The sequence below is a fragment of the Orbicella franksi genome, chromosome 3 (genome assembly GCF_964199315.1).
Source record: "Orbicella franksi chromosome 3, jaOrbFran1.1, whole genome shotgun sequence".
Lineage (NCBI taxonomy): Eukaryota > Metazoa > Cnidaria > Anthozoa > Scleractinia > Merulinidae > Orbicella > Orbicella franksi.
The window spans coordinates 4,857,147-4,881,528 of NC_138147.1; the positions used below are offsets into that span (position 1 = coordinate 4,857,147).

General features: G+C 38.1%; 1 protein-coding gene across 2 annotated transcripts in view; it reads left to right on the forward strand.

The window, feature by feature from the left end:
• LOC145480814 (von Willebrand factor D and EGF domain-containing protein-like) overlaps positions 1–24,382 on the forward strand; it is a 79,888-nt gene that overhangs the window by 26,733 nt on the left and 28,773 nt on the right. For both annotated transcript variants that reach the window (XM_081459138.1, XM_081459139.1), the window contains exons 4-8: positions 2,580–2,675; positions 6,773–7,084; positions 15,702–15,775; positions 17,819–17,888; positions 18,934–19,152. In XM_081459138.1, coding sequence (XP_081315264.1) covers positions 2,580–2,675; positions 6,773–7,084; positions 15,702–15,775; positions 17,819–17,888; positions 18,934–19,152 — 771 coding nt within the window. The remainder of the gene's footprint in view (positions 1–2,579; positions 2,676–6,772; positions 7,085–15,701; positions 15,776–17,818; positions 17,889–18,933; positions 19,153–24,382) is intronic.

Consider the following 24,382-nt stretch of genomic DNA (forward strand, 5'->3'; position numbering starts at 1 on the left):
CTATAAAGGTAAACTAAGCTGCCATGACCCTACACGTATGTTTTCAGGAAACGAGAGAACGCGTGACAATGTCGACGGCGAAAGGTGATATATGCAAATTAGTTCAAATTCTGTTTAATAAACCTTCGAAAGGAGTGTAAACTAGTGACGTTTTAACGAATTGCTTTGAATTTGGATACCATTAAATGAAGATCATAGACATAAGTATGTGCTAAAGAACTCAAAGTAATCCATCGACCGTGAAATATTGCAATTGGGAGATACGTGTAAAAGAGAAGCGAAATTCGCGCTTTGTTTACACTGACACGTATGCGACGATAAAGCAAACCCTGCTGCGGATCACAATTTTCAAAGACACATTTTGTCTACCACAAGAACTCTCACCTATTAGTATCATAAAAAGATGCCCTCTGTGTGCAAAGAAGTACTCGACTCAAAGCTTGTGGACCGTTAATAACTTCGTGATTGTGCGGATGGCTGATGCGCTTACGGCTTTTACTGCAGTAAAGTTGCCGAGGATATATTCGAACCTTGTGTAATAGACCTTAGATAAACGTGAGAATCCAAATTTCAGAACCAGGCTGAAAACAGACGACGAAATATCGTGTTTAGGCTTTAGGACGTGATATAAAAGTTGCCACACTCGTCTTCGAAATCTCCAATCGAGTACTCAAGATGTTTGAAAAGTAACTGAGCTGTTCTAATCTGTAGCATTTATTTTGGTGAATCTGCACTCTTTGGCGCCCTCCAACGTTCATGATATGTATTTCCTGTCAAGACTGGACAGAAATTACAAGGTAGAAAACTAGCAGGTATCGACAATATGAAAAATAGACTTGAATAAATCAAGTGAAAACAAGAGAGAATCTATAGCGCTTCTTGCGTGAATACAACCAGTGACGTCACAAGGTCCTTAAATTCGGTTCCAGAGCCCGGACACAGTTTTGCTCCTAAAAGTCGATTTCAGCAGCTAAAAAAAGCACTTTCCGTTAGGATTTGACAGAAATAAAGTTCACCATTATTTTAAGCACGTTTGAAACTACAAATTGGGCTAATAAAAGAGAGTACGAAAATTTCGTTTCAGTGGCACTTTAAGCAAGATTTGCAGCAAATAGACTGGCGTATATATGTATGTTTTGTCAAATCTTTCAAATTTGAAGACCTTGTTCATTTTATTCACACTTTTTCGAATTACGCGATTAATTGTTAGGAAATCATTACAAAGAGAAGAAACAAAAAACTGTAACAGCTTTAACGAAATTTAGCGCTTCTTCGCATTAGACATTTCTCTTCTGGTGGCGGCGCGTGTTATCAATTCATAGCAGCTCGAGTTGTCTCGTTTGCGATTATATAAAGCGAATCTGTGTGAAGACTGTATCGTGATCGCAGCAATCCATATTCGTTTTATTACTGGCTGAGATCGAAAGCTTGCAGATGGGAAAGAAATGTCTTCGAATATCCTCTAGCCAGGAATGAGTTTGAATTAGCGCTAATGCATTATTCTTCTGGTCGCGCTACAGCATAGCTCATGCTCTTGGTTCAGTTGATGTGGTTGATTTAGGTATTGATAGGTTAAATAAAGTGAACTTGCGTGAAGATTGCTTTAATTCCGACTTAAGAATTGTTGCAAAAATCGATCTAGCAAGCCCGTATCTGATCATTTCAAATAAATGCCGAAAAATCATATCAGTGTAAAATGGGGTTGACTAGCCTACACGATTTCCACGTTTCGTGACATTTGTACATTTACCGCTCTCTGTTCTGTCACTCGACCTTTTTTTATCGCCTCACTCGTGTTTATGAAGGGCACTTCATGTTGTGTAATAAGGAGGAATTTTAAGTAGAGCTGAGCCGTTAGATCGTGCAATTTCTTTGCAGGTCATAGGTCTGCATGGTTTCCGCTGCTATCTGCATGTCGCTTCGTAGGGTTTGACACTTCTGTAATTTGCCATGTGTTTATGCATTGTTCAGGTTCATTTCTATTGCAAGATATGCTTTCAAGTCTCCACGAATTTGCTTTTGAGGGACAAAATATGAAATTTACCGTGAACATGTTGCTTACTTGCATTCTATATTGTAACGCTGGGCCCGGCTGTGATTAGAACTGTTTGCAAGTACATAAATCCTTATCACGGATATCACATTTGTTCTCGTACGTTTTTTGTCGGAGACACCGTAGCTTTACTTCGAGAAAGCTATACGTTTGAATTTGTTTAGAGACATTCTTATGTTTCTTGCAGCTATCCGATGGAGCTTATGTTTCTCCTACTCGATGTATAGGTTTATTCCTCCTTTGGTCGTTCTGGCACCACATGATTCAAATGCAGCTGTGCTGACTGTTTTGCGTGTTGTATACGCCATTGTTCGGCTTAGTTCAGGCAAGACCATGGTTTCGATCCTCCATCTGGATCTCATCAGTTGCCGGTATTTCTAAACTGCTCTGTACGTCTGTAGCTGCCAATAGCGCAACTCGTACATATGTGAGAATGTTAAATATTTTGCCTGAATTAAGTGGAACAATGGCATATATACACAACACGCAAAACAGAATATTTTCTTAGATGTCTTTTCCTCCCTAGATTTCGTGCAACGTTTCAGCCCGGTATACCAACTCCACGGCTAACCCTTGGAGCCTCCCCAAACCTGCTCGTCAACCAGTCTTCGTGGGAATAAAAGTAAGTATTGCCTTCTTGATTGTTTCACACTGATGAACGAAAATCAGGCAAATCATCCTTTAGCACTACTCAGACGCGCACTGACAGAAGAGGGGATTCTTCCTTTTGAACTTTAATGATCGTTAGGGGAAGGAGCATGCAGGGACCCTCAACTATGTTTTTTATACGTGCTAAGGAGTTTTTTCCCAATTCCTGAAACTTTCAGAAGCTGTTTAATTTTCCGTCTGGAATTGTTGTAAACATCTGTGACAGCCGTACCGGTAACAAAATTTACTCACTTTATTACGTTGGCCTTCAATTGTTAGCTGACTTATCATTTCTCACTCCAAATAACAATTCTTAAATATAATTCTTCCATGTTAGGAATATATGTAAATCCTAATAAACTATGTGCAAGGGCAAGTCTGCGTAAACTTGATTAACAAACTTGCCTCTTAATGTGGAGAATCCGACGAAAAGACGAAAAATTCGAATTTTATTTTGTGCCAAATTAAAAAGACCCTTTTGGTAAACTTCTAAACTTCTAAACTTCTAACTTTAAAAGTTCCAGGGAGTTCATATTTTTGAGAAATATAAGAAAGTTCGAAATACCGCTCAATTATCCAAGATGGCCGATGGCATTTATGCGAAATTTCGCATTTTCAACAGGCCAGTACGGAAAGAAAAAAAAAACTGCCTTGATTCATATACTATATCAACACAACCGTCGCAAATGTCAAATTTCAACTGATTTTAGAAGGTAATAACTCTTCTAGTATACGAATCTTTCCACAAATAAGAGATTCTAAAGTAAGAGCTATGCAATGGGTACGCCATATCCAAAGAGTTAGTTTGGCCTGTGAATATTGAGCGCGCTAGACGTAAAACCATGAAGATTATTTTGACCAGTTGCGCCATTTTCAGGCGACGGAGCGAAAACTTCGATTTCCCAGCCATCGTTATAGACATAGTGTTTCATAACACAAACTATTCTTTGGCATTGTGTATCACACTTGTAAGCAACAATTTAAATCATACCTCAGAACTGGCCTTGGTTATAACAGGCAAAGTCCTGTAGAAATCTGCGTGAGAAGACGAACTGACTTATGACCGGCCATCAAGAGACGACCGTAAATTTGACAGATGGGACAGAGAAACTTTCGTTACTTGTTTTGACCATTTTTACTCACCCTGTATCTTTTTCTAAAACAATGGAGTGGAAAAAGGTCAAATGCAGCGGCTTATATTATAATTAAAACTGTCACTGGTCAGCTAGCGTGGTAGATATGTTGCCGGAGAGTTGCATGGCTTGACACCGTGACAAGGAGGGTAATTTGCGTATTCGAGTTCTTCACTTGCGGTCGTTTCGGACACACGTACAATCAATCTTTGAAGTCGCGATTGGTTCCATCTTTTCTACAGATTCATCAAGTTTAAACAAAGGAAATCATGACCGTGACAGTTTTTGGATATCTGATCTTAATTAGCATAGATTTTTAAGATTTTATTTCTCCGTTTTTTCCTTTGTTTTAGTTTAGATTGAGAAGATATATCAAACATTCAAGACAGTGTTTGACCACTTTTCCGAACACCTCGAACTTCGTCAAAAATATTCCGCTGCTCGTCGTATTTTCAACTCTTTTCTCGGTGTTTGGAAATATGGTTAAACACAGTCTTTCGTGTTTGATATATTACTTCAGATGTAACCAATTAGGAAGAAGTAAAGATGGGTCTTCTCTATTTATATATCAAAATTGCTCAAATTCTTAATACCAGACTACCGTTTCACTTTGAACGCCTGATTTCTAGAGGACTGCGTCATCTATTACCATTATTAAGGCTCATTCTGATGTATTATTTAAAGTAATGCTTTTGTGTACAATACATGTTGTCTACGAGTAATTTGTTAGTTGTATGAGTTAGTTGTATGAGCACACATAACCACCTTTTGTATTTTGCCAGGTTTTGTGTAGGGTTAACTCCCAAAATGGCCAACAAAAACGTACAACAAGAAATTGTCAGGTTTTATAGCCATTCAATTACCTCTATTAACTATGCTCCTCGTCTAAAAATGGCGCAATTGTTCAAACTACCCTTTATAGTTTTTCGTCTAGCGCGATTAATATTCAAGGGCCAAACTAACCGTTTAGATATGGTATACCTATGGCATAGCTCTTTCTTTAGAATCTTTTATTTGCTGCGAGATTTGTATACTAGAGGAGTTATAACGCTCTAAAATTAGTTGAAATTTGGCGTGTAGATTAAATTAAACGGCCAAGAAGTGACAAAACGATTTTACGTCAAGATGATTTAAAGTTCAGAGAAATGATCAAAGCAAAAATCACAAACTCTGGGAGTACAAAATTAAAGCAAGGTTTCTTCTCTCTGTGCTTTTAAAGCACATTTCTGAAAATGTGCACAATAAAAGAAAATTCGAATTTTTCGTCCTGTAATCGGATTCTCGATATTTAGAGGCAGTGGCTCTAAACATACAGAATAAAGTTGCCTTTACGCCTAGTGTCTCAAAGACGCCCATACACTATATTTACCCGTATATGTGAAGCTGGCGTAAACATTTGCTTTACACAGATTGAAATCTGGCATAAAGCATAAATCATAAAGTTGACACCGATATCAACTTAAAGTTGTGCTTTCATGCTAAATTGACAGAATCTGTTAGTACTTTTTTACAAAGGAACAAAATGAGTGTATCTTTATCTGGCTCCTTATCAAAATTTTCTGGAAAATTTTTAAATTCTAATATAACAGCTAGAATAAGAAAAAATCATCGATTATGATCTCTTGGAAGTAAGAAAAAAAAAACGTTATTATATACTTTTGCAATGAATCATTGAGGGGATGGGTGCCGTTGCAACTATTTGTTTATATATATATCAAATACAAATTTTAGCATTTTTCATAAGAAAAAAAAAAAGAAAAAAACAAGCAAAACAAACAAAACAAGATTGCTGCTTAAACCAACTACCACAACAGTTTTAACCCTCGGACGTACCAGCTAACTCATACTCCCGCCGTGGTACAAGGGGAAGGGCGTGGAGGGCCCCTCCCCAGGGTTTTCGTTCTGTTAAGGACGTTCGCGCTATATTGTCTATGCGTGTCCTTACTGCGCACGCAAATTCACACGCCGTGTCATGCATTAGCGCGCGTGCTAAGTAATAAAATGAACAATGATAGGGCAGACGGCCATTGCTATATATAGTTTTTCCTGGATTTAACGATCTTGGACGTTCGATGACTCCTATTTTTCTTTTGATGGATCATTTTCTGTGCTGATTTTCCACGTTTAGCGAAAAAATGAAAAAATCTATAGACTAGAAGTTTAAACTTTTTGCAAAATACACCATCGAATTCCGTTCTCTTTAGCTCTTCGTTTATCAGTGCGACGGTTTCAAATGCCTCTTGAAGGGTTAAGTTTTTTGAAAAAGTTGGTAACATTTGGAATTATTTACGCAACAGACCCACTGGTGCTTCTACAAAATATGACTAAGACCGTTTGCCTCCGTTGGCTCACCTTCGGTATTTTAAACAATAAAACCCTGTAGACCATGCTGAAGTACGCGCGTAGAGTTTTTTCCCACGCGCTCTATCTCTGACACAAGTAGATCATTATCTGACTGCAGTAAAAATGAAAAAAAAAAAAAATCTATCGCCTGGAAAATTTTCGCGCGAACGTCCTTAAGTGAATTAAATTTATATTGATTAAATAGCCCTGAGCATGCTTTACAAAATAATATCATTTTTGTTGGTTGTAACGTCGTATGACGTCATTTTACCCGTCATCTTGGATCCGCCATATTGGATTTCCCTATTTTCTTAAAAAGTCAAACAATAACGGAAATTAATACAGAATGGTCAGGAAATATACAAATTGGTAAATTTCTGCCAAATAAATGAAGGAAACAGTTAAAAGTTAAAGACTTATGTCAAAAAAGTTGACAAAGTTGGCAACGTCAAAAATGATGGATGAATGAACAGCTACTGAAAGTTTCAGCCCCTTAACGTAAATCGTCTTTTCAAAACGCCCCCCCCCCGCCCACCCCTCCCTTGTACGTCCGAGGGTTAAGTCCATTGTGTAACATATTCACAATTTTTTGAAGGTTCATCCATCTACTCTAAGACTTACTGAATGTTCTGGGGAAAGGAAGGAAATTACCATTACACCGACCATACCAGTTAAGAAAGATGAATTTCTAGGGCAAAATTACTTGGAGATCAGCTTTTCGGTACCAGAGGGATTTACTTTGTTCCAGTGCAAGGTTCAACTGTCTGAAACTACACCAGTAAAAGTCTCCATTGTTGCCGATTGCAAAAGCTATTCTGGAGACGGTCTTGACAAATTCATTATGCCAGAAATTGAAGGGGCCCACAGTCGGTTTTGGAACAGCGTTATGAAATTACCTTCAGTTTGGGTAAGGCCTTATATTTTTATTGTTTAGAAATGCTTAATGGATGTCAATATAAATACATTTAGAAACTATAACGATCGATATATTAGCATCTTTTACAATGAATTCAGCGAAAAAAGAACAATTAAAGAGGACACTAAGTTACTCGAAACGGGGCCTATTTAAATCACAATTTATTGCACATATGAAATAAATTTCAGTTAAATTGTGAGCTTGAACCTTTGTTGAAACACCCAATCACCCACCTCAGATTGACATCACGAAAGAATCCTTAAAATCATCCAATCAAAAGGAACCTTGTCATCTAAATACATGCTTGCAAAATTTGATCGCTGCCTTCTTTCGTTTTCACACGAAATAAACAAATAGTCCGGGCAGCATTTTTCAGAAATATTCTCTGCTATGAAGTGCTCCTATCATCACACTTTTGCCCCCATAGACTCGATTTCCGGAGGCCCAACTCCCTCCGTCTCTACCCCCTGGAGTTAGGTTAGTGGAGGCCTACTCCCTCTAATCAGAGAGGAGGCCCATTACTCCCTCCTCTCTACCCAGGAATGCTCACAGTGGCCCTGAGAGAAGGCCCACTCCTTCCTCTTTATCCACCGTGTGCATCCCCTTGGCCTCTAAGTTTTGTTTTTCTTCCCACTCCAGGAGTTCAAGGGGCTAAATCATTAATTGAAAACTTTCTCACCCAATTCCCCATTCTCAGCCACACAAAGTTGTTGTTGTCCTTATTTCAGTAGGAAACAAGGGGAAGTTGATTAAGTGTGAGAAAGGCAAATTAAATACAACGCCCACAAAACTATTTTGTTCAGTCCAGTAATTTTTGAAGCCTTAAAAGGAGTTTAGGCTTTTACCCTAACGCCCAAATTATCTCGCAGTTTCAAAACTCTAATCTGTTCAGTTTTGGAGAAAGAAAAAAGGTCGTCATCTGTAATATATTGGCTTAGCAGCCACTGAGAGCAACCTGAAGTTCAAAAACATCACTTTTCCTCCATGAAAAATAACAAATCCTGCAAAATTACTTTGCATATTAAAACAGCACGCATTCTTTATATGTTTTACCCTTTCAATAAGACATATGCATCGACAAATTAATCGTATATTATTAACGTAAATTGTGATAAACTACTGATTATAATTGAAGACTACTACAACAGCAGTGGCCTTAAGGTGGCTCAAAACAGTTTCCAGCACTTAGATTTTGATGAGTCTTAATAATCACCCTTTATCACTTGATGCTACCGTCATGGTATGAAAAAACTGCCAAATCATTGGTGAAGACGTTGTCATCATTTTCGTGACACAATAGGTCACCATAGCAACAGTATGACCTCCTAAAAACACCTTTAATTGCAGCTTTAGGAGGTATAATTCAAAAACGGCACACTGAATTTTTTTTTATATTATCAAATTTTAATAAGCATGATAAGACGCAACTTTAGACAAAGTTTAAAAAAAATTCTGTACAGAGCCACTTCAAACTGAAGCATGGAGTGATAAAGAGAGGTTATAATAATCCATCAAAATCTAACTGTTGGAAACTGTTTTAAGCCACCATAAATGTTTTGAATTTCAAAGGACGTTCCACAGCACAACGCTTTCTTTACTCTCAGCAATCCTTTTGTTCGACTGTGCTTTTGTTTCCTTTGCCCTCGTTTAACTTTTCATTCCTCTGCCGTTCATTCGGCTTTAGGAAATTTAAAGATGATTTCCGGTCCGTACTGTGCACTCTCGAGAGTTTGTTTACGTTTTTTGATTTGTTCTATGCATGACGTCACATAAATTCAAAGTTTCATGTCAACCGCCATTATGGACGTGAAGCGACGCGAAACTTTAGGTTTCGTTCTTTCTCATATCACTTGATGAAACAACTTTGCAGCTGTAAAATCAGTAAAGCAGCTGGAAAAAGAATTTGAAAGGCCTCAAAGATAAGGTATGTGGTTCGTAACGAATAACATCGATTTGCATTTTATCGAGTGAGGTTTTTTAGTGTTTATAAACATTAGGGTGCTGAGAGTGCGCAGGACGGACTGGAAATCATCTTTGAGAGCAAATTCCCACAAAAATCAAACCAAATCAATTTTTTTCGGCAAGGCTAGAAAATTCAAATTCACTCGTCTCTTGCATATATCTCGCCCCTAGCAAGAGTGCAAACAGGCTGTAGTTTTTTTCCTTGAAATAGCTTTGTCTTTCCGAGAAAAATGACATTTTCGATTTAACCGCTTCAGACTCAATTTCATGCAATTTAGCGAGTCCCAACTGGGCTGAAAATCGACCATTTTCATTCGATTCACATTTCGCAACCATTGAGCGCAGAAATGTTGTGATACAAACAGCTTATTGCAGAACTATTCCTTGTTTAAAAAAGACAGTTTCAAGAATATTGGATTAACCTAATGATTTGACGGTAAACAAAACCACAGTGTTCTCCAAAATTGAGCTAGTCAGTCGGTGAAAAGAATTGTCATTTTGACCGTGTGCCATGTCTCGGAATTCCACAAGATTTTAGATTCTAACTACACTAGGATAGATCTTTCAATAAATGTAAAGTTTAGTTTGGGCAAATGATTAGGCACTCGTCAAAAAATTATTCAAAATCGTTCGCAAAAGACACAAAATCACGCCAGCAGCTACCGAGTGCGTGACCAATAGTATCATCAGCATATCTACATTTAATACTTCAGTTGGAAACGTTAGCATCACCAAGCAGTATGAGAGACATACTCATAAAAATAAACTGTTCACCTACTTCGGTTTGTAGTATCCTGAATCTTGCAAACCGATTTTTTCCCTGCAGTTCTTGTCAGTACTCATATCTGACTTTGAAGAAAAACAATTACTGCCTCAAGTCCCGTGTATGTATTGTTGGATGTATCATTTTATCTGCGTTATTTGTGTCGTTTGATTAAGCCAGTAGTAACTGCTAAAGCGTTATTCCACGAATGACTTTCGGGTTTCCATTTTGAAGACGTTTGAAAGGCTTCCGTTTTGACTGAAGATGTTTATCCGAGACCGGTGCGTTACAACATATTTTACATGGGGTGAGGGTCGGGATTTCAGATCTTTAAACAGATTTATTTTTCTTTGTTTGAATTTTAAGTCACAAAGACCTTGTTAGTGTGTAGCATTTTATCGCTTTATCGAAGAAAGGAGGCCCTGAATTAGAACTAACATCGAGATATTGGAAAAATTCTAACGCTTTTTCTTTCGGAAATAATCCCCACTCTACCCTACCCTGTGTGCAAAGACTTTCGCTGGACAATATGCAAATAAGAGACGCGGAGCGATCGAAGATGGCGGCTTATTTGTTATCGCCAATTACTGGAGATTTCTGCCTGAAAGCAGGTTGAGTGATTGTACCGAACAACAAAACGGAAAACGTAGGACCATTTACATAGGAACTTGGTAATATTGAGCGATTTGGGAGATTCAAATTTACCAGACGAATGCGTACAGGTTATGCAAAGCTAATGGAACACCGTTAAAATGGCAGGATGGCAATGTTGTTTGATAGTCAAGACATGATAACCCAGCTAAGGTAAAACATATTTATATTGTTTTATGCTTAAGTTGTGCTGATATTCCTGTGATATTTCGAATTGAAGTGAGTTAATGACGAAAACAATGGTAGCACTTTTAGTCACGCATTCGACTGCTGGCGTAATTTTAATTTTTTTGTGTGTGATTTGAATAATTTTTTGACGAGTACCTAATCATTTGTCCAAACTAAACTTTACATATATTGAAAGACCTATCCTAGCATAGTTAGAATCTAAAATCTTTTGGAATTCCGAGACATGGCACATGGTCAAAATGACAATTCTTTTGATCGACTGACGATCTCATCGTTGGAGAACACTTTGGTTTTGTTTACCGTAAATAGTTGGATTAATCCAATATTCTTAAAACTGGGCTTTTTCTTTCGTTTCCTCAGAAACGAAGCGGTATTGTTTTCAGTTCAGGGGTGAACTATTTACATAGTGATTTGTAATATCCAATCAGAGTAAAGTTCGTAATTGCTAATGTAAATACGGCGGCAAACTCGGTGCATCGCAACAAAATGTGTCATATGCAACATTTCAGTGAAACTCTCGTTTCTCGGTATTATCTTACACAAGAAAACTGCGAACTGGACTTGATAGTGATAGTGAAAAAGAAATATATATATTTTCGAAGTAGAGACACCGCCACACCACGCGATTTGTCCACCAATGCGATATTTTAAGCCGATGGAAGCAGTTAGTTTGTTTAGTTCAACGAAGAAATGGTGCTGTTTTCCGTTTCAAAGTGATTTATTGACATAGTGAGTATGAATGTTATCAGGGTAAACGCTTGTAATTCACAAGGTAAACATGTTCAGCAAAAATAAGTTCTCGAAACTAACTTTTATTTCGTGACACGGAAAGAAAAGGAAATTAAAATGGCATGCAGGTAGAAATAATTGGCGACGTAAATGGTCCGAAGTCTTACTGAAACGATGTATTCTAGAGAAACGAAGATATCTGTTTCCGTGCTTGATTTAAATGTGATTAAGATCACAACTACGGGGACATAATTTTGGTCAATCAGAACACTTGTCAGGAATAACAATCCCGCCCCTTTTCTGTGGCTGTTTACGGGAAAAGAACACGCACTTGGTGCGTTTGGACCATACTACAGATACGATATATTGTGGAACGTAACTAATTCATCTTATTGTAATTTAATTTAAGTTGGTATTCTACAAAATAGGCACACTATGGCTTTCATATCGTATGTGTCGACATTTTCCAGTTTTAGTTGAATTCCTCGAATTTTCCGACACATTTCCAGTAGCTTTACTTCTTAGAGCGGACTTTTAAAAATAGAAAATTTGTATTTCGACATACCGCGGCATTTCAAGAGCTGGTTTCCATGAAAACACTAATAGCATTTGTATTTTAGCTTCACAATATTCAAGCGAAAGTGGAGGAATAATTGCACAACTGTCGTCACACATGAGGCGTCCTTTTGGAAAAAAAATATATACTGCGTCACTGACAACGAAACGTAGGGTGCCGCATCCATTCGAATCAAGGACTGCCCGGCACAGAAATGGAAAAGTTATGCGTCAAATGCTTTTGCCTCTTAACTTTATTTAGCCTCACACACAATACTTTGAATTTCTTAAAAAATTGGCGGGCTTATCGGCCCGCTTCTTAAAGCACTTACCCTATTTAAAAACAAAGTCTGCGATTTTTCTGACCTATTTATGGCCTGACCCTTAAATTAATACCCTGTTTCAGACCTGCCGTAGTTCTCTAGTTCAGAATGATGTTGAAGGTATTGTGAATGGCTTTAGTTGCTGGTCTTATCGTTAATGATGAAAAAAGTAGCTTCTTCTGGAAAACATACCAAATTCAAGTCTAGAGTACAAAAACCATACCCAGTTTAAAAACAAAATGACCAAAATCGATACTCTACTTCTGACTAAAAGGTCTTAAAAAAAAACATGTCCCTCTGATCTGACGCTGGACATACCTATATAACCGATATAAGGAAGCATCCCCCTCCCATAGGGCACAGTCAACGTGATTGTGAAGTATCACAAGTAAATACATTTCAAAGCACGTTGACTGTAATAACTGATACATGTGTAGACAACTTAAATTAATTAGCCCTTGCCCTTTTACAATAGGTTCAGTACTAAACCTCACCTGGACGAATAACCCCAGGCTCTGGCAACTGAGCAGATCAGTGCGGTGCAAAGCGGTGTATTAACATATATCCCCCTCACCCCAGGACTTCTCATGCACAAGATATCAAAACCCCAGCCTTCCTCAGACTTTGAATATCTTTCCGGAAACGAAACACTATTTTTTTTCTGGGAAATACCTTCTTGTTTGGACAAAGAATAGTTCTGCATTAAGTTGGTTGTATTACAACTTTTTTGCGTTCAATAGTTGCGAAATGCGAATCGAATGAAAATGGTGGATTTTCAGCCCAGTTAGCACTCGTTAGATTGATGTCTGGACGTGAAATCGATAACGTCCTTTTTCTCGGAAAAACCAAGATATTTGAAGAAGAAAACTACATAGCGTTTTTACTTTTACTAAGGCCTACTTATATGCAACAGTAGGGCAAATTCGGTTTTTCAAGCCTTACCGAACTATTTTTGATTTTTTTGTACATTTGATCTTAATGAGCAAACCAAAACTGCAACGAGTACAATGGCTGTGTAATGATGTGTAATGGCTGCATCTACCCTGCGTCGCTTGTACGTCTGAGGGTTAAAGACAATAAATTTTGAGTTAGTTTTGGCAACACTTTATGCAGATTTATTTCTATTGATCGAAATAAATGACATGATACCATGGGCGGCAAATGACTTCTTTATTTTGCTCGAAATTTCAGCAATCATTCATAATTTCACCTGTGAAGTTGTAAAATTGCGATAGCAGCGTTTGGCGCGAAATTTCTCGGAACAGTCAAAAGGTCATGATTGTAAGTCAAAAGGTCTCGATTGTAAGCGTAATTTGTCAACCACGACATTAAAATGTAATCAAAAGGTATACTCGTGAAATTAGGAAATAATTTCAATTACTTTTCGTCAAAATCTTAATAATTTTTCTCGCCAAAAGGCTGGGGAAATTATAAGAATTTTGACAAAACTCGCGTGAACATATATATTTCCTAATTGTCACCATTTGATTACCCATACTAATTGCTTCTGTTGAATTTGGTATGGTATTGCATTTCTCGGCTTTTTCATGTGTGAAGTAGCCAATCGGAACCTCTATAAGGTCTCCCAAGGAAAGTCTGTAGTGCGAAATTTGTACGTATCATACAAAGAACTAGAAAATTTTCTTGACATTTTAAATTTCGAAGAAAAGGCCCCGGACCCTTTGCAAGAGCGCTTAACCCACGCGACACGATAATACGTCTAAAATCAACGTCAGCTCTCTTTTTGCTGAAAAACAAGTTCTTGCACCTTTGCTTTATCTAGTTCTTTTGTAGCCTGCGAGAGTACCTGTTTTTTTTTCGGCTCCTGTAGCTTGAAACAAGGCTGAAAGAAAAAACCTCCTGTTACTCAGCACCGGTTAAACCTTTTGTAATAGCGGAGCCCCATACTCATATAGGAAAGAAAAGGAAACCCAGGAATTAATTTTCTCGTGGTTATCAGGGCCAGCGGTATTGCTCTTGGGCGCGTATGCACGACGGCGGCGGGCGGAGTTTCCCAGGGTGGCGGCCATACTCCACCTAACAAATTGACAGAGACATGCAGCCTTGGCTTATAGCGTCCTTTATTCCGAAAAGGACTTTTGGGACGAATAAGAATGTATGTCATGTATGTATGTACTTATGTATATGTCATTAGACATGCATGTTGCGGTCAATTCACACCTATCAAAACAAGATATCCGCTGACCGGTATCATGTGACCTTATCGCGGGCTCACGTTTTTAAGTTGACCGTTGATCAAGTGCTGGTTTTCGATTGGATCGTGTGCTCATGTCATGTTAACTTGTTGTAAACAAGGCCGGGTCGTTCGAAAGCTGGTTAACGCTAGAGTAAGATCAAATTTTAACCGCAGTGTACATTTTTCTTGACTATGTACGCTCATTCTTGACCTTGGTGTATAAATAAACGAACAATTATTCTTCGTAAACGAAGCTTTCGACTGTATCGCACAGTCTTCATCAGCGATTAAAGTGAGCTCACGTTGTCACGTGAATGCAAATTGTTTAATCACGTGATAACAGATTGTCAAAAATGGCGGGAAGATCATAGCCCCTGTCTCTGTTCAGTGTTGGGCGTTGACGTCTGATATGGATGGCCTCCTTGATTTTCCTTTTCATATCTACCGACTCTTTATCAAGAATCTTGACTCCTTCGCAGTCGATCTCGTGGTTGGCTTGAGACTGGTGTTCCTGGAGAAGCGACTGGGTGAACATCAGAAACAAACAACATCTGCAATCCGGGAACACCAGTCTCAGGCCAACCACGAGATCGACTGCGAAGGAGTCAAGATTCTTGATAAAGAGTCGGTATAGATATCAAAAGGAAAATTAAGGAGGCCATCCATATCAGACGTCAACGCCCAACACTGAACAGAGACAGGGGCTATGATCTTCCCGCCATTTTTGACAATCTATTATCACGTGATTAAACAGTTTGCATTCACGTGACAACGTGAGCTCACTTTAATCGCTGATGAAGACTGTGCGATACAGTCGAAAGCTTCGTTTACGATTTTTCAGACCTTGTGACAAGAATAATTGTTCGTTTACATTTTTCTTGTATACAGATGTTTTTCACTGCTTTTTGAGATTATTCAAACTCAAAACAGAAGGTCAAACAATATATAGAAAACCTCACCGCAAAGTTGCAAAAATCAAATCAAAATTCAAACAGAGCCCAGAAGCTCCGTTCTTAGGCTTGGCTAAATCTATATATTAAAGTAGATTATTTACATGGCACGTCGAGGACTAGTGGACTAGAAACTTCCAGATAGACTTTATTATAGACTTGATTAATGACTAATGACTAATGGGGAAATTCATTTTATTACATTTCATCTTTTTTTTAGCAATTAATTTATTTACTCCCATATATTCATTGGTTCACGTTCCTCTTTCATATTCCTAAACTACCGCAGATTTCTGTTGTGGGAAGCTCTGACAGGGTGCAACGGTGCCGAACGTACACTGATCCCCATTACGAGTCATTTGGGTAAGTACAAGTACCTTAACCCTATTCAGACCTGGTGGATGCTTGTGAGTCTCTCAACGCCTTTCTACCCTTGTAACTCTAAACTGTTTGGTGCTCATAATTATCAAAGCCCAAGGCTGTTGCCTAAGAAAATTTTTAAGGAGCCCTTCGGGCTCCTTCCACCAAACGTGTTGGGAGCCCAAGCCACCTTTTTAGGAGCCCAGATAAAATTCTCCGTGGTCAATCCGGGGGGGGGGGGGGGTGGTGAGTTTGAGGAAGATGGGGGGGTTAATTGTGGAAATTTTGGGGAGGGGTCCTGGGGCAGAGATTTTTCATGAGACACTGATATGGTCTAATAGCAATCAAATTTTATAAATACAGCATTCAGCAAAGTGATCAGGTCATGACTGAGAAAGAATACTATTTATGGTCAAACTCAATAATTGGTGTATCCATGCAAGTGCTGCAGCTTTTTTTATAAAAATTTATATTGCTGCTTTTGTTTTTGAATTTTGCAATTCTATTTTAAAAAGACGAAATATGATGTACAAATCATGAAATGCAAGCTGCAAATGAAAACAAATAAAACTGAAAGAGGCATTGGAGGGGGGGGGGGGGGGGTTGAATTTGGCCTCACTGAAATGTGCGTTCCTTCCCCGGGCTTGGGACATTAGTATAAACTAAATGTGATTTTGAGGCAGCATTACAGCAATATTGGCCACTTCTTTGGAGAAAATAAATTCTTGTATATTGGGCGGAGTCGCGACAATTCATTTGATAATTTAAAATATAGAACCCTAGTATGCAAAGAGAATTGCAATGATGTGTTCTTTTTCCTGGCTAGTTACTCGAATTATCCTTTCAAAACCTAAAGAAATTCATTCAGTACATCTAAGTGAAGTTTTCTTAAGTATCGGACAAATATTTAGACACATTTATCTTTTTTCAACTGTAAATATAATGTCAGCAGGATCATCACTCCAATTCCAAAAATATTAATTATCAAAGTAGTTATTTTGCAACTCGGAATCAGCAAGGCATCAACAGAGACACAATTCATTGGCATACATGATTTACATTTATTCAATACTGAGCTTGCAATGCATTATAGGGCGATTTTCAAAGATGGCTGTTTTCGGCTGTTTTGTGAGCGGAGAGAGACTTTGTTGCCGTGTTTTTGACCAGATTTCTCGCGATAAAAGCAAAACAGGACCAGAGTAGCTGTTGTTTTCCGTTTAATTTATTGTGTGAATGATTCTTTGACCGATTTCATGAGAAGATTGAAGTCAGTGGACAGATTACATGGGAATGAAAACTTCATGTTTAGGCGCCCACTCGGGCTCCTCGAACAAAACTTTAGTCGCCCGCACTCGTAACTTAGGCGCCTCAGGCGACCGGGCGCCCGTTACGCAGCAGCCTTGAAGCCAATACCATCCACGGTTACTTTCAGGAAAGGAAACGATATCCGTAAAGGCATTAGACTTACCCCCTTCATTCCATTCCATTGCCAGACTACGCTAAGTTTGTTATATTGGAAAACTTTCAAATGACATCAATAGACGTAGAAAGCCCCAAATTCAAATTCCACGATAATGAAGTGGGCGAAACATAGAAAGCAACCTTGAGTTGCATAAAGAGTTACAGGAAAAAGACAACTGACAGGCTAGTAATTGAGTTTATTTCGTAGCTAGAACAACAGTTCTCAAACTCATTAATAATTCATAAAGTTAAAACAGATTTTGACGATTTCACTTCTCCGTTTACTGTTTAGTTTTTGTTTCGATTGAAAAGATATATCAAACACTCGAGACAGTGTAACATCGGCTATCCAAACACCACGAATTTCGTCCAAAATACTCTGCTGAGCGTCGTAGTTTCAGCTCTTTTCTCGGTGTTTGGATAGTTCATGTTTGCTCTGTTTGTTTGTTTCCTTTGTTCTTTTTACTTGTTTTAATTTCACCGTAGCTCTCTATATGATATTCAATTAATATATTTCTCGTCATTGAAATTTGTCAGTGCTATATTGTATGACGTATCTTATGTAAATTTTGCTTTTTATTTCAGGGGTCAATCTTTCACTTTCATGGGACACGGAGACTTTATCTTATATAAGAATAAAAAACGTTTCTTTGAGGTGATAAGAGATTTACTTATTTATCATGCATGTTACTGATATCGGGCGCTTACCATTCGACCAAAAGTTCCGAAATTTTCGAAACGGGGTCAAATGGTACAGACATTTCCTAGGAAAAGTTCCAGAAAATCCGGAAATTGTTGAATTTTCGAAAAGCGAACCATTTAACCAAAAATTCAGAACATTTCGGGATGAAAATCAAATGGAACGGAAATTTCCAGGAAAAATTTTTCGAAAATTTGGTTATACCTCAAGAGGTTGTCCTCTTTTTCGGAAATTATGTAAATTCGCAATTTTTTCTTCAGCGCTAGTTCTTTTGGCCGCGATCACCACGATCATCCCAGACAAAGATGACGGCTACGTGTATTCGAAAATGGATTAATATTTTACTTGGCACTTGTCGGTCGATAAATACTAACTTAAATTCGTCAAGAAAGCGTTTAATTCCAACAAAAATAAAGCCCCCGTGTGAACTTGTTTGTTTTGTATAGGTTGGCTTAGAAATGTACAAAGACTTATAACTCGTGGAGAGCCATTGTACAACTCATTAAATCCTTCGTTTTGCGACGTTTTCGCTGCGTTGTGGTTTGTATAAGGTCCCTGCCGTCATGGGCTATAAAAAGTCACTGTGTCGACGTATCAGTGCTTTGTATGCTTCTATATTTGCTATTTAAACCTCGAAGTCATTGAAAAATTTGAAGCGAACAAAAGTGTGAGGGCGTTTTCCACTCTGGCGCAGCCACCGGAAAAGTCTATTCCATTCGCCCTAGAAAATTTCCGGAAATTCATACCGGAATTTTTGGTCGAAGGGAAAGCGCCCATTATTTCGTTGTCTTGACATTTCTTATTCGGAAACCACGTTTACCATGCTGTACTGTGCTTGTGTTGTAATGTACCCTTTATTTTATAGTTTTGGTTGTGTTCCCATTTCAACCTATCAAGTACTAGTAGCTGCAGTTTGATCAAGCGTTGAGTAAATGACCGTAAGATACGGTCATTTCATAAAGTTTTTCGGTGAGTAATTTTTTCTATTGCCCTATTGTAGGTACATACAAGGCAATGGGTTTGTTCAAATAACGCAGCTACCTGCAATTGTGGAGCTGTTCTTCGAGATCATAACGACGTGATAGAATTTAACTGCTGCAATGGAAATCTTCATTACGACCAGACGACCCCTGTTCGCGTAAGAGTACGCAGCAAAAACCGTCTATCACCTGGAATATCGGTGACACAAACCCTTCAGGGGTTCAACAGCAAATACATAGTAAGTACTCGCTATGGACATGGTGTAAAATGTGCATGTTTCTGTTTCTCTTCAGTTTTGGACTGCATTTAACCAGTTTCATTTTTTCTCCTTGTTCACGGGCATGTCGGACTAGGGTAATAAATATGAGTCAAAGGAACCTAGAAAACCGAATCTGGTTGAAATAATAAGCCCAAATCAAATTTAAGCATAACATAGGTACAACAGATACGTCTGCCATGTTAATGTTTGACAATCTTTCGCTCCGTTACGGTGTTCAATGCCGAGATCTATTCTGTGCTGCATGCGGTCCGTAAATTTCTGCAGGGTTTAAGACGACTGTAATTAGACAGTCTCAGGATATATTATATTAAAACTCTACATTTTCTTTTCGTTTTCTTTTTCTTTTCTTTCTCTGTTTTTTTTTTTTTTTTTTTTTTTTTTTTACACGTACGCAATAGGCAACCATGAATTCGTGATTTTTTTTTCTATCCATTGCGACATTTTCTCTTTCAAAATTTCATCATGCTTATCACAGTTTGAATATGGCCATGTCGTAAAGAGAGTGCTGTCTACCTCACGTCCTCTTGAAGAAACCATGCCATGCTTGCAAGAGCCTTACCGTGATATTCTTTTCCAATTTAAAAAAAATGGTATTGAATATCACGTAGAGGAAGAGCTAAAAGTCGCATTGTGACACAATAACTTTGTTCAATGGGAATTGCAGGTTCTAGAAAAATTTGCGAATACTTATATTTATAGCAGAATCGTCTACTTGAACTTTTAGAAAGAGATGAATCCACATTTCAAAGCCTCTGTTACATTTTTAACCTCTTTTTCCGAAGTTCTACAAATTGAATTTGCTTAAAAATTAACAGCGGAGCACCATAACTAAAGGTAGAGAACCACATGCATGCGTAGAAATGGAAAACCATGTAACCAGGAGGGAGAGGTCAACTTTGCTTGCGTAGCGATGCGATTGCGCGCCCGATGATCTTGGCCATTATGACGTCACTCGTGAGCCAGCCCGTGAAGTTTCAATGGCCGCTAAAAAATGACACCAGGAAAGTTTCTCATCCGATGATTGCTCAAATAATTTGAAAGAAAGCGAGCAACAGACCACAGGAATAAGATAACCTATTAATGTTGTGTCCAAAAATACCTTGGTTTTCAAAAATTAGATGTCGGAAGGCTCAAAAACACGCAAAATTTGGAGATCGCTCAATTGAAAACGCGATTGAAAAGTGAAGCTTCACGCCCGTTTCCTGGGCGATATCTGGAGAACCCAACGATGAACAACACGAACACGAAATTATGATCTTGATATGGTTTAAAACGTTTGAATGGTGATAAAAACGAATCATTTAACATATGCATAAAAATGATCAGTGGGTTTAAACCCATTATTTTGTACACGATAGCGTGGAGGACCTGCTGATCAATACTCGAAACCCTCGAAATATGAGAAAGTATTTGATGGAAAATGCTCCCTTACAAAGACATTTGAACTATCAAGTCATATGCTGGGTTGGAAATTAAAGTAAATAATGTACCAAGGAATTATTTTTCTGCGCTAAATTATCCGCAAAACTGTCAACAATAACATTTTCTTCAGCAAGACCAACCAACTGACGCAAGCCGAGCAGACGTGTGGATATTTTAGGTGGTAAAATGATATAAAATCACTGTACGGGAGACCTAGATGAAACAGATGATATCCAGAATAACATGGATGAGACCTCTTGGCAGAAAGGTGCTTTATTTCATGTCAAAATGTTCGTCAAATATGAGATCGGAGCAGGATCTGTTTCCTCGGGCGTCCGCATGCAGTGCAAAGCTATTTCTTGCCTCGCACCTCTGACAAGAAAGGTATCCTAAACTAGTGCTTTGGGTTCTAATTTTTTTTAAATGTCACAGTGAGTTCAATTAAACTTGTATAGGCTGTAAAAGAAAACTCATAGGATGTTATAGGGAAAGAACTAAAAAATACAGAATCTGGTTCCAAGCAGCAAGTGAATTAAAGAGGAAAGAAAATATGAACAGGGACACTTCCTATGCTAAGCCATTGTCAATAAGAGTGAACTTATCCAGGAGAAACTTGTAACGCCAAAATGACTTATTGCCAAACCAAAGAGTTCAGTAAGGAAGGTTAAGACAAAGCTGGAAAGATCAATATCAGGTGATCTCTTATCATAACCAAACCCCTTGTTTTCTAATAGTATCTGTCTTGAGAAACTGTAATAGCTTTACTGTCTCTAAGTTTGAAATGATAATCAGTTATTTTCTTTATACTTTATGCTTTTAATTTTCATCATAAATCTTATGTAAATAAAGATAGCTTTAACAATTATTTTACATTAAGTTTAAACTGACCTACAAAGAAATATTCTAGAGAAAAGTGTCACAGAGGTTGTACTTGTAAACATGAACCCAAAGTCTGATTTCTTCCCAGTGCCATCCATCCCAGGTTCCCTGTTGCTTTTTGCATTGATGAGTTTGTTATTGGCTTCAAGAGAATGATAAGCGCACATTTTCAGCAAATAACAAAAAAAAAAACACGCAAGATTGGGTTTTAAATGTTTAATTGACAGTACATTGACAATAAATAGACAGCTTTACATGGTCAGAAAACGGGCCTGCTTGGATGGTCTTGCAAAGGTAGTGGAGGATGGTAACCTACAATCAAATAAGACTCACCAGTTGAAAATTGGAGTAAATGTTGACGTGACCTCCCTTCCCTCTTTGGTTTTTATTTCACCCCTAACTCTTTTCAACACAAAATGTAAACTAAAAGATAAATTTCCTAATGAGATCTAGCACCAGGAACTCAATATGTATTTACCATTAAAAAAACTAATTCTCACAATTAAATGATTCAAATCCATCCACCTTTTAAGTCCCGTCCAAGCAGATACAGTGCGGTAATGTACATGGAACTAATATCATAATTTATAAAACATTATATAGCTCATTTCCAGTATCAATGTATTGAATTGAGGTCTTCAGATTTTCACGTAAAGAATTTTTTTTCAGCGCCCTCACCTGCACAAAGGAAAAATAAAATTTCTGAAGCATGTCAAACAAACTACAACAAACACTCTGCATAAAACATTTTTGGATCCTGACATAAACAAAAGTTACAATATTGTTTAAGAATTAAAATAAATCAAACTTCAAATTCCTAAATTGTTGATCCAGTTGTGCCAATTTTGTAAACATCATAAGATCAGCAACAGGAACTCAAGGTGACCAGAGTTTGGAACTCAAGTTTTGTTATATAAGCATACATGATCACAGCTGACAGTGAGGTCCCTTATTTGGTCATAGGTAACAAAGAAAGCCCTCCCCCCAGTGACCCTAGATGAGCTAACTTTCACACCATTTTGTTGAGAAAGCGAAACACAAGTCACCCTTAGCAACATAACCAGGGTAACACTGGTAGGCCTCATAACCTTTTTTCATCAAAATACTGGCCTACCTGGGGCAACTCATGGTATGAAGAAATCAAAATTAACTCACAAAACCCCACAGTGATCAAATGACTGAAAGGAAGCCAAAGGAAGAAGCATAACTGAGCATTAGAATATGAAAAAAGGCTTAAGTAATCCTGGAGGGACAACTTCATTTCATATAAACACTTGATAAAGTTGCCTCAGAAGGATCTCATAGTGTTGTCTCCAGTACCCAAGACCATATAAATGGGGCCTTGTACTCTCTCCTCCGTAAAGGCTCCCAATGGGAAATTGAATATACTATGAACTACCAGCCTAAGGTCAAAGCAACACAAGATAGGCCTATGCAGAGGAGAGAGGACCTTGTATGCCATTATATTTAAAGAAAAGTCTTACAAGACTAGACTGCAAACCATGGGTAAAATGTAGACTGCAGGCTTTTTAAGAATATCATATTCCCATTTTCATTTATAGAGAGATCGAGCTAACCATACACTGGCTAATCTGAGCCGTATACTTCAGGCTAACAGGAGAACTAAACTCTCTATAAAGGAAATGGGAACACAATATTCTAAAAAAGTCTGCAGTCTTCAATTTTATCTTCTGTCTGCATTTTAACCACCGTTGTGCAGTAGGTAGACTTTAAGTCTTATTTAAATAATTAAACTTAGGTTCTTGTTTGTAAAAATTCTCATTTCCGTCATTGTGGATAATATTTCTGTTTGCTAGGCCTGTTGCAGAAAATGTGGAAAGGTTTTAGTTTTCTGAAAGAACACTCCGAGCTCGAGATCGCAGATATTTCATACTCAAATGGACTGATTATTTTTACTGCTCATTCTTCAAAATCATCTTCAATTACAATGTTTTCCTATACATATAAACTATTCTGTGACCAAGTTACACGTTTCTTTAGGCTACCGATCACGTAAAAAACAGGGCGAACAGTCAAAATTTTGTCCCACATATTTCCAACGCAGAGCGATGACTGTAACACTTTAAATGCACTTTATGCGAGATTTTTCGGTTATAATTAAAATCTACTTACCTCACAAGAAAGAAAAATGATAGCTACTTCTTGAGATCCAAGTACAGTACCATTTGAATCTGGAATGATCGGAGAAATCTGCCTCAAAAAGTTGTATCAGCGAGAGGCGACGACGCCATTTTCGAAAATTTTGTGCATTTGCGCGCTTCTTTCGCCGTGACGTCATAATGGCCATGATCATAGGGTCAGCCAAATCTGACGTGTTCACCTCTCCCTCCTGCATGTAACTCTTTATTCATGGTCAACATGGCTAGCGGTATAGATCGCGGGCGCGTGCGCCCAACATCGAAAGAAAAAAAACGATGTCGCACAACATGGCGGCCGTACTCCAGCTCCAGTTAATACCAAGTCATGCAGCCTTGGTTTACTGTGTACACCATACATGTTATGGTCAATTGACACCTGCTAAAACAAGGTATCCGCCGACCAGCATCACGTGACCATATCGCGAGCTCAAGGTTAGAGCTCATCGGGCTCATGTGTTTTTTTTAAGTTGACCGCTGACCAAGCACTGGGTTTCGATTGCATCGCGGACTCAAGCGAGGTTAACTTGTAATGGGCCGGGCTTTTCTGAAGCCAGTTAACGCTAGCCCAGGATTAAAAGTTAACTGAAGTATAATTTTTTCTTATATAAAAATGTTTTTCCCAGCTTATGTCTTGTGTAGTTTGAGGTTATTTAAACTCAAAACAGTAGGGCAAACAATGTACACCTAATTGGAGAAACGTCATGAAAAAGGTATAAACCATTAACGAT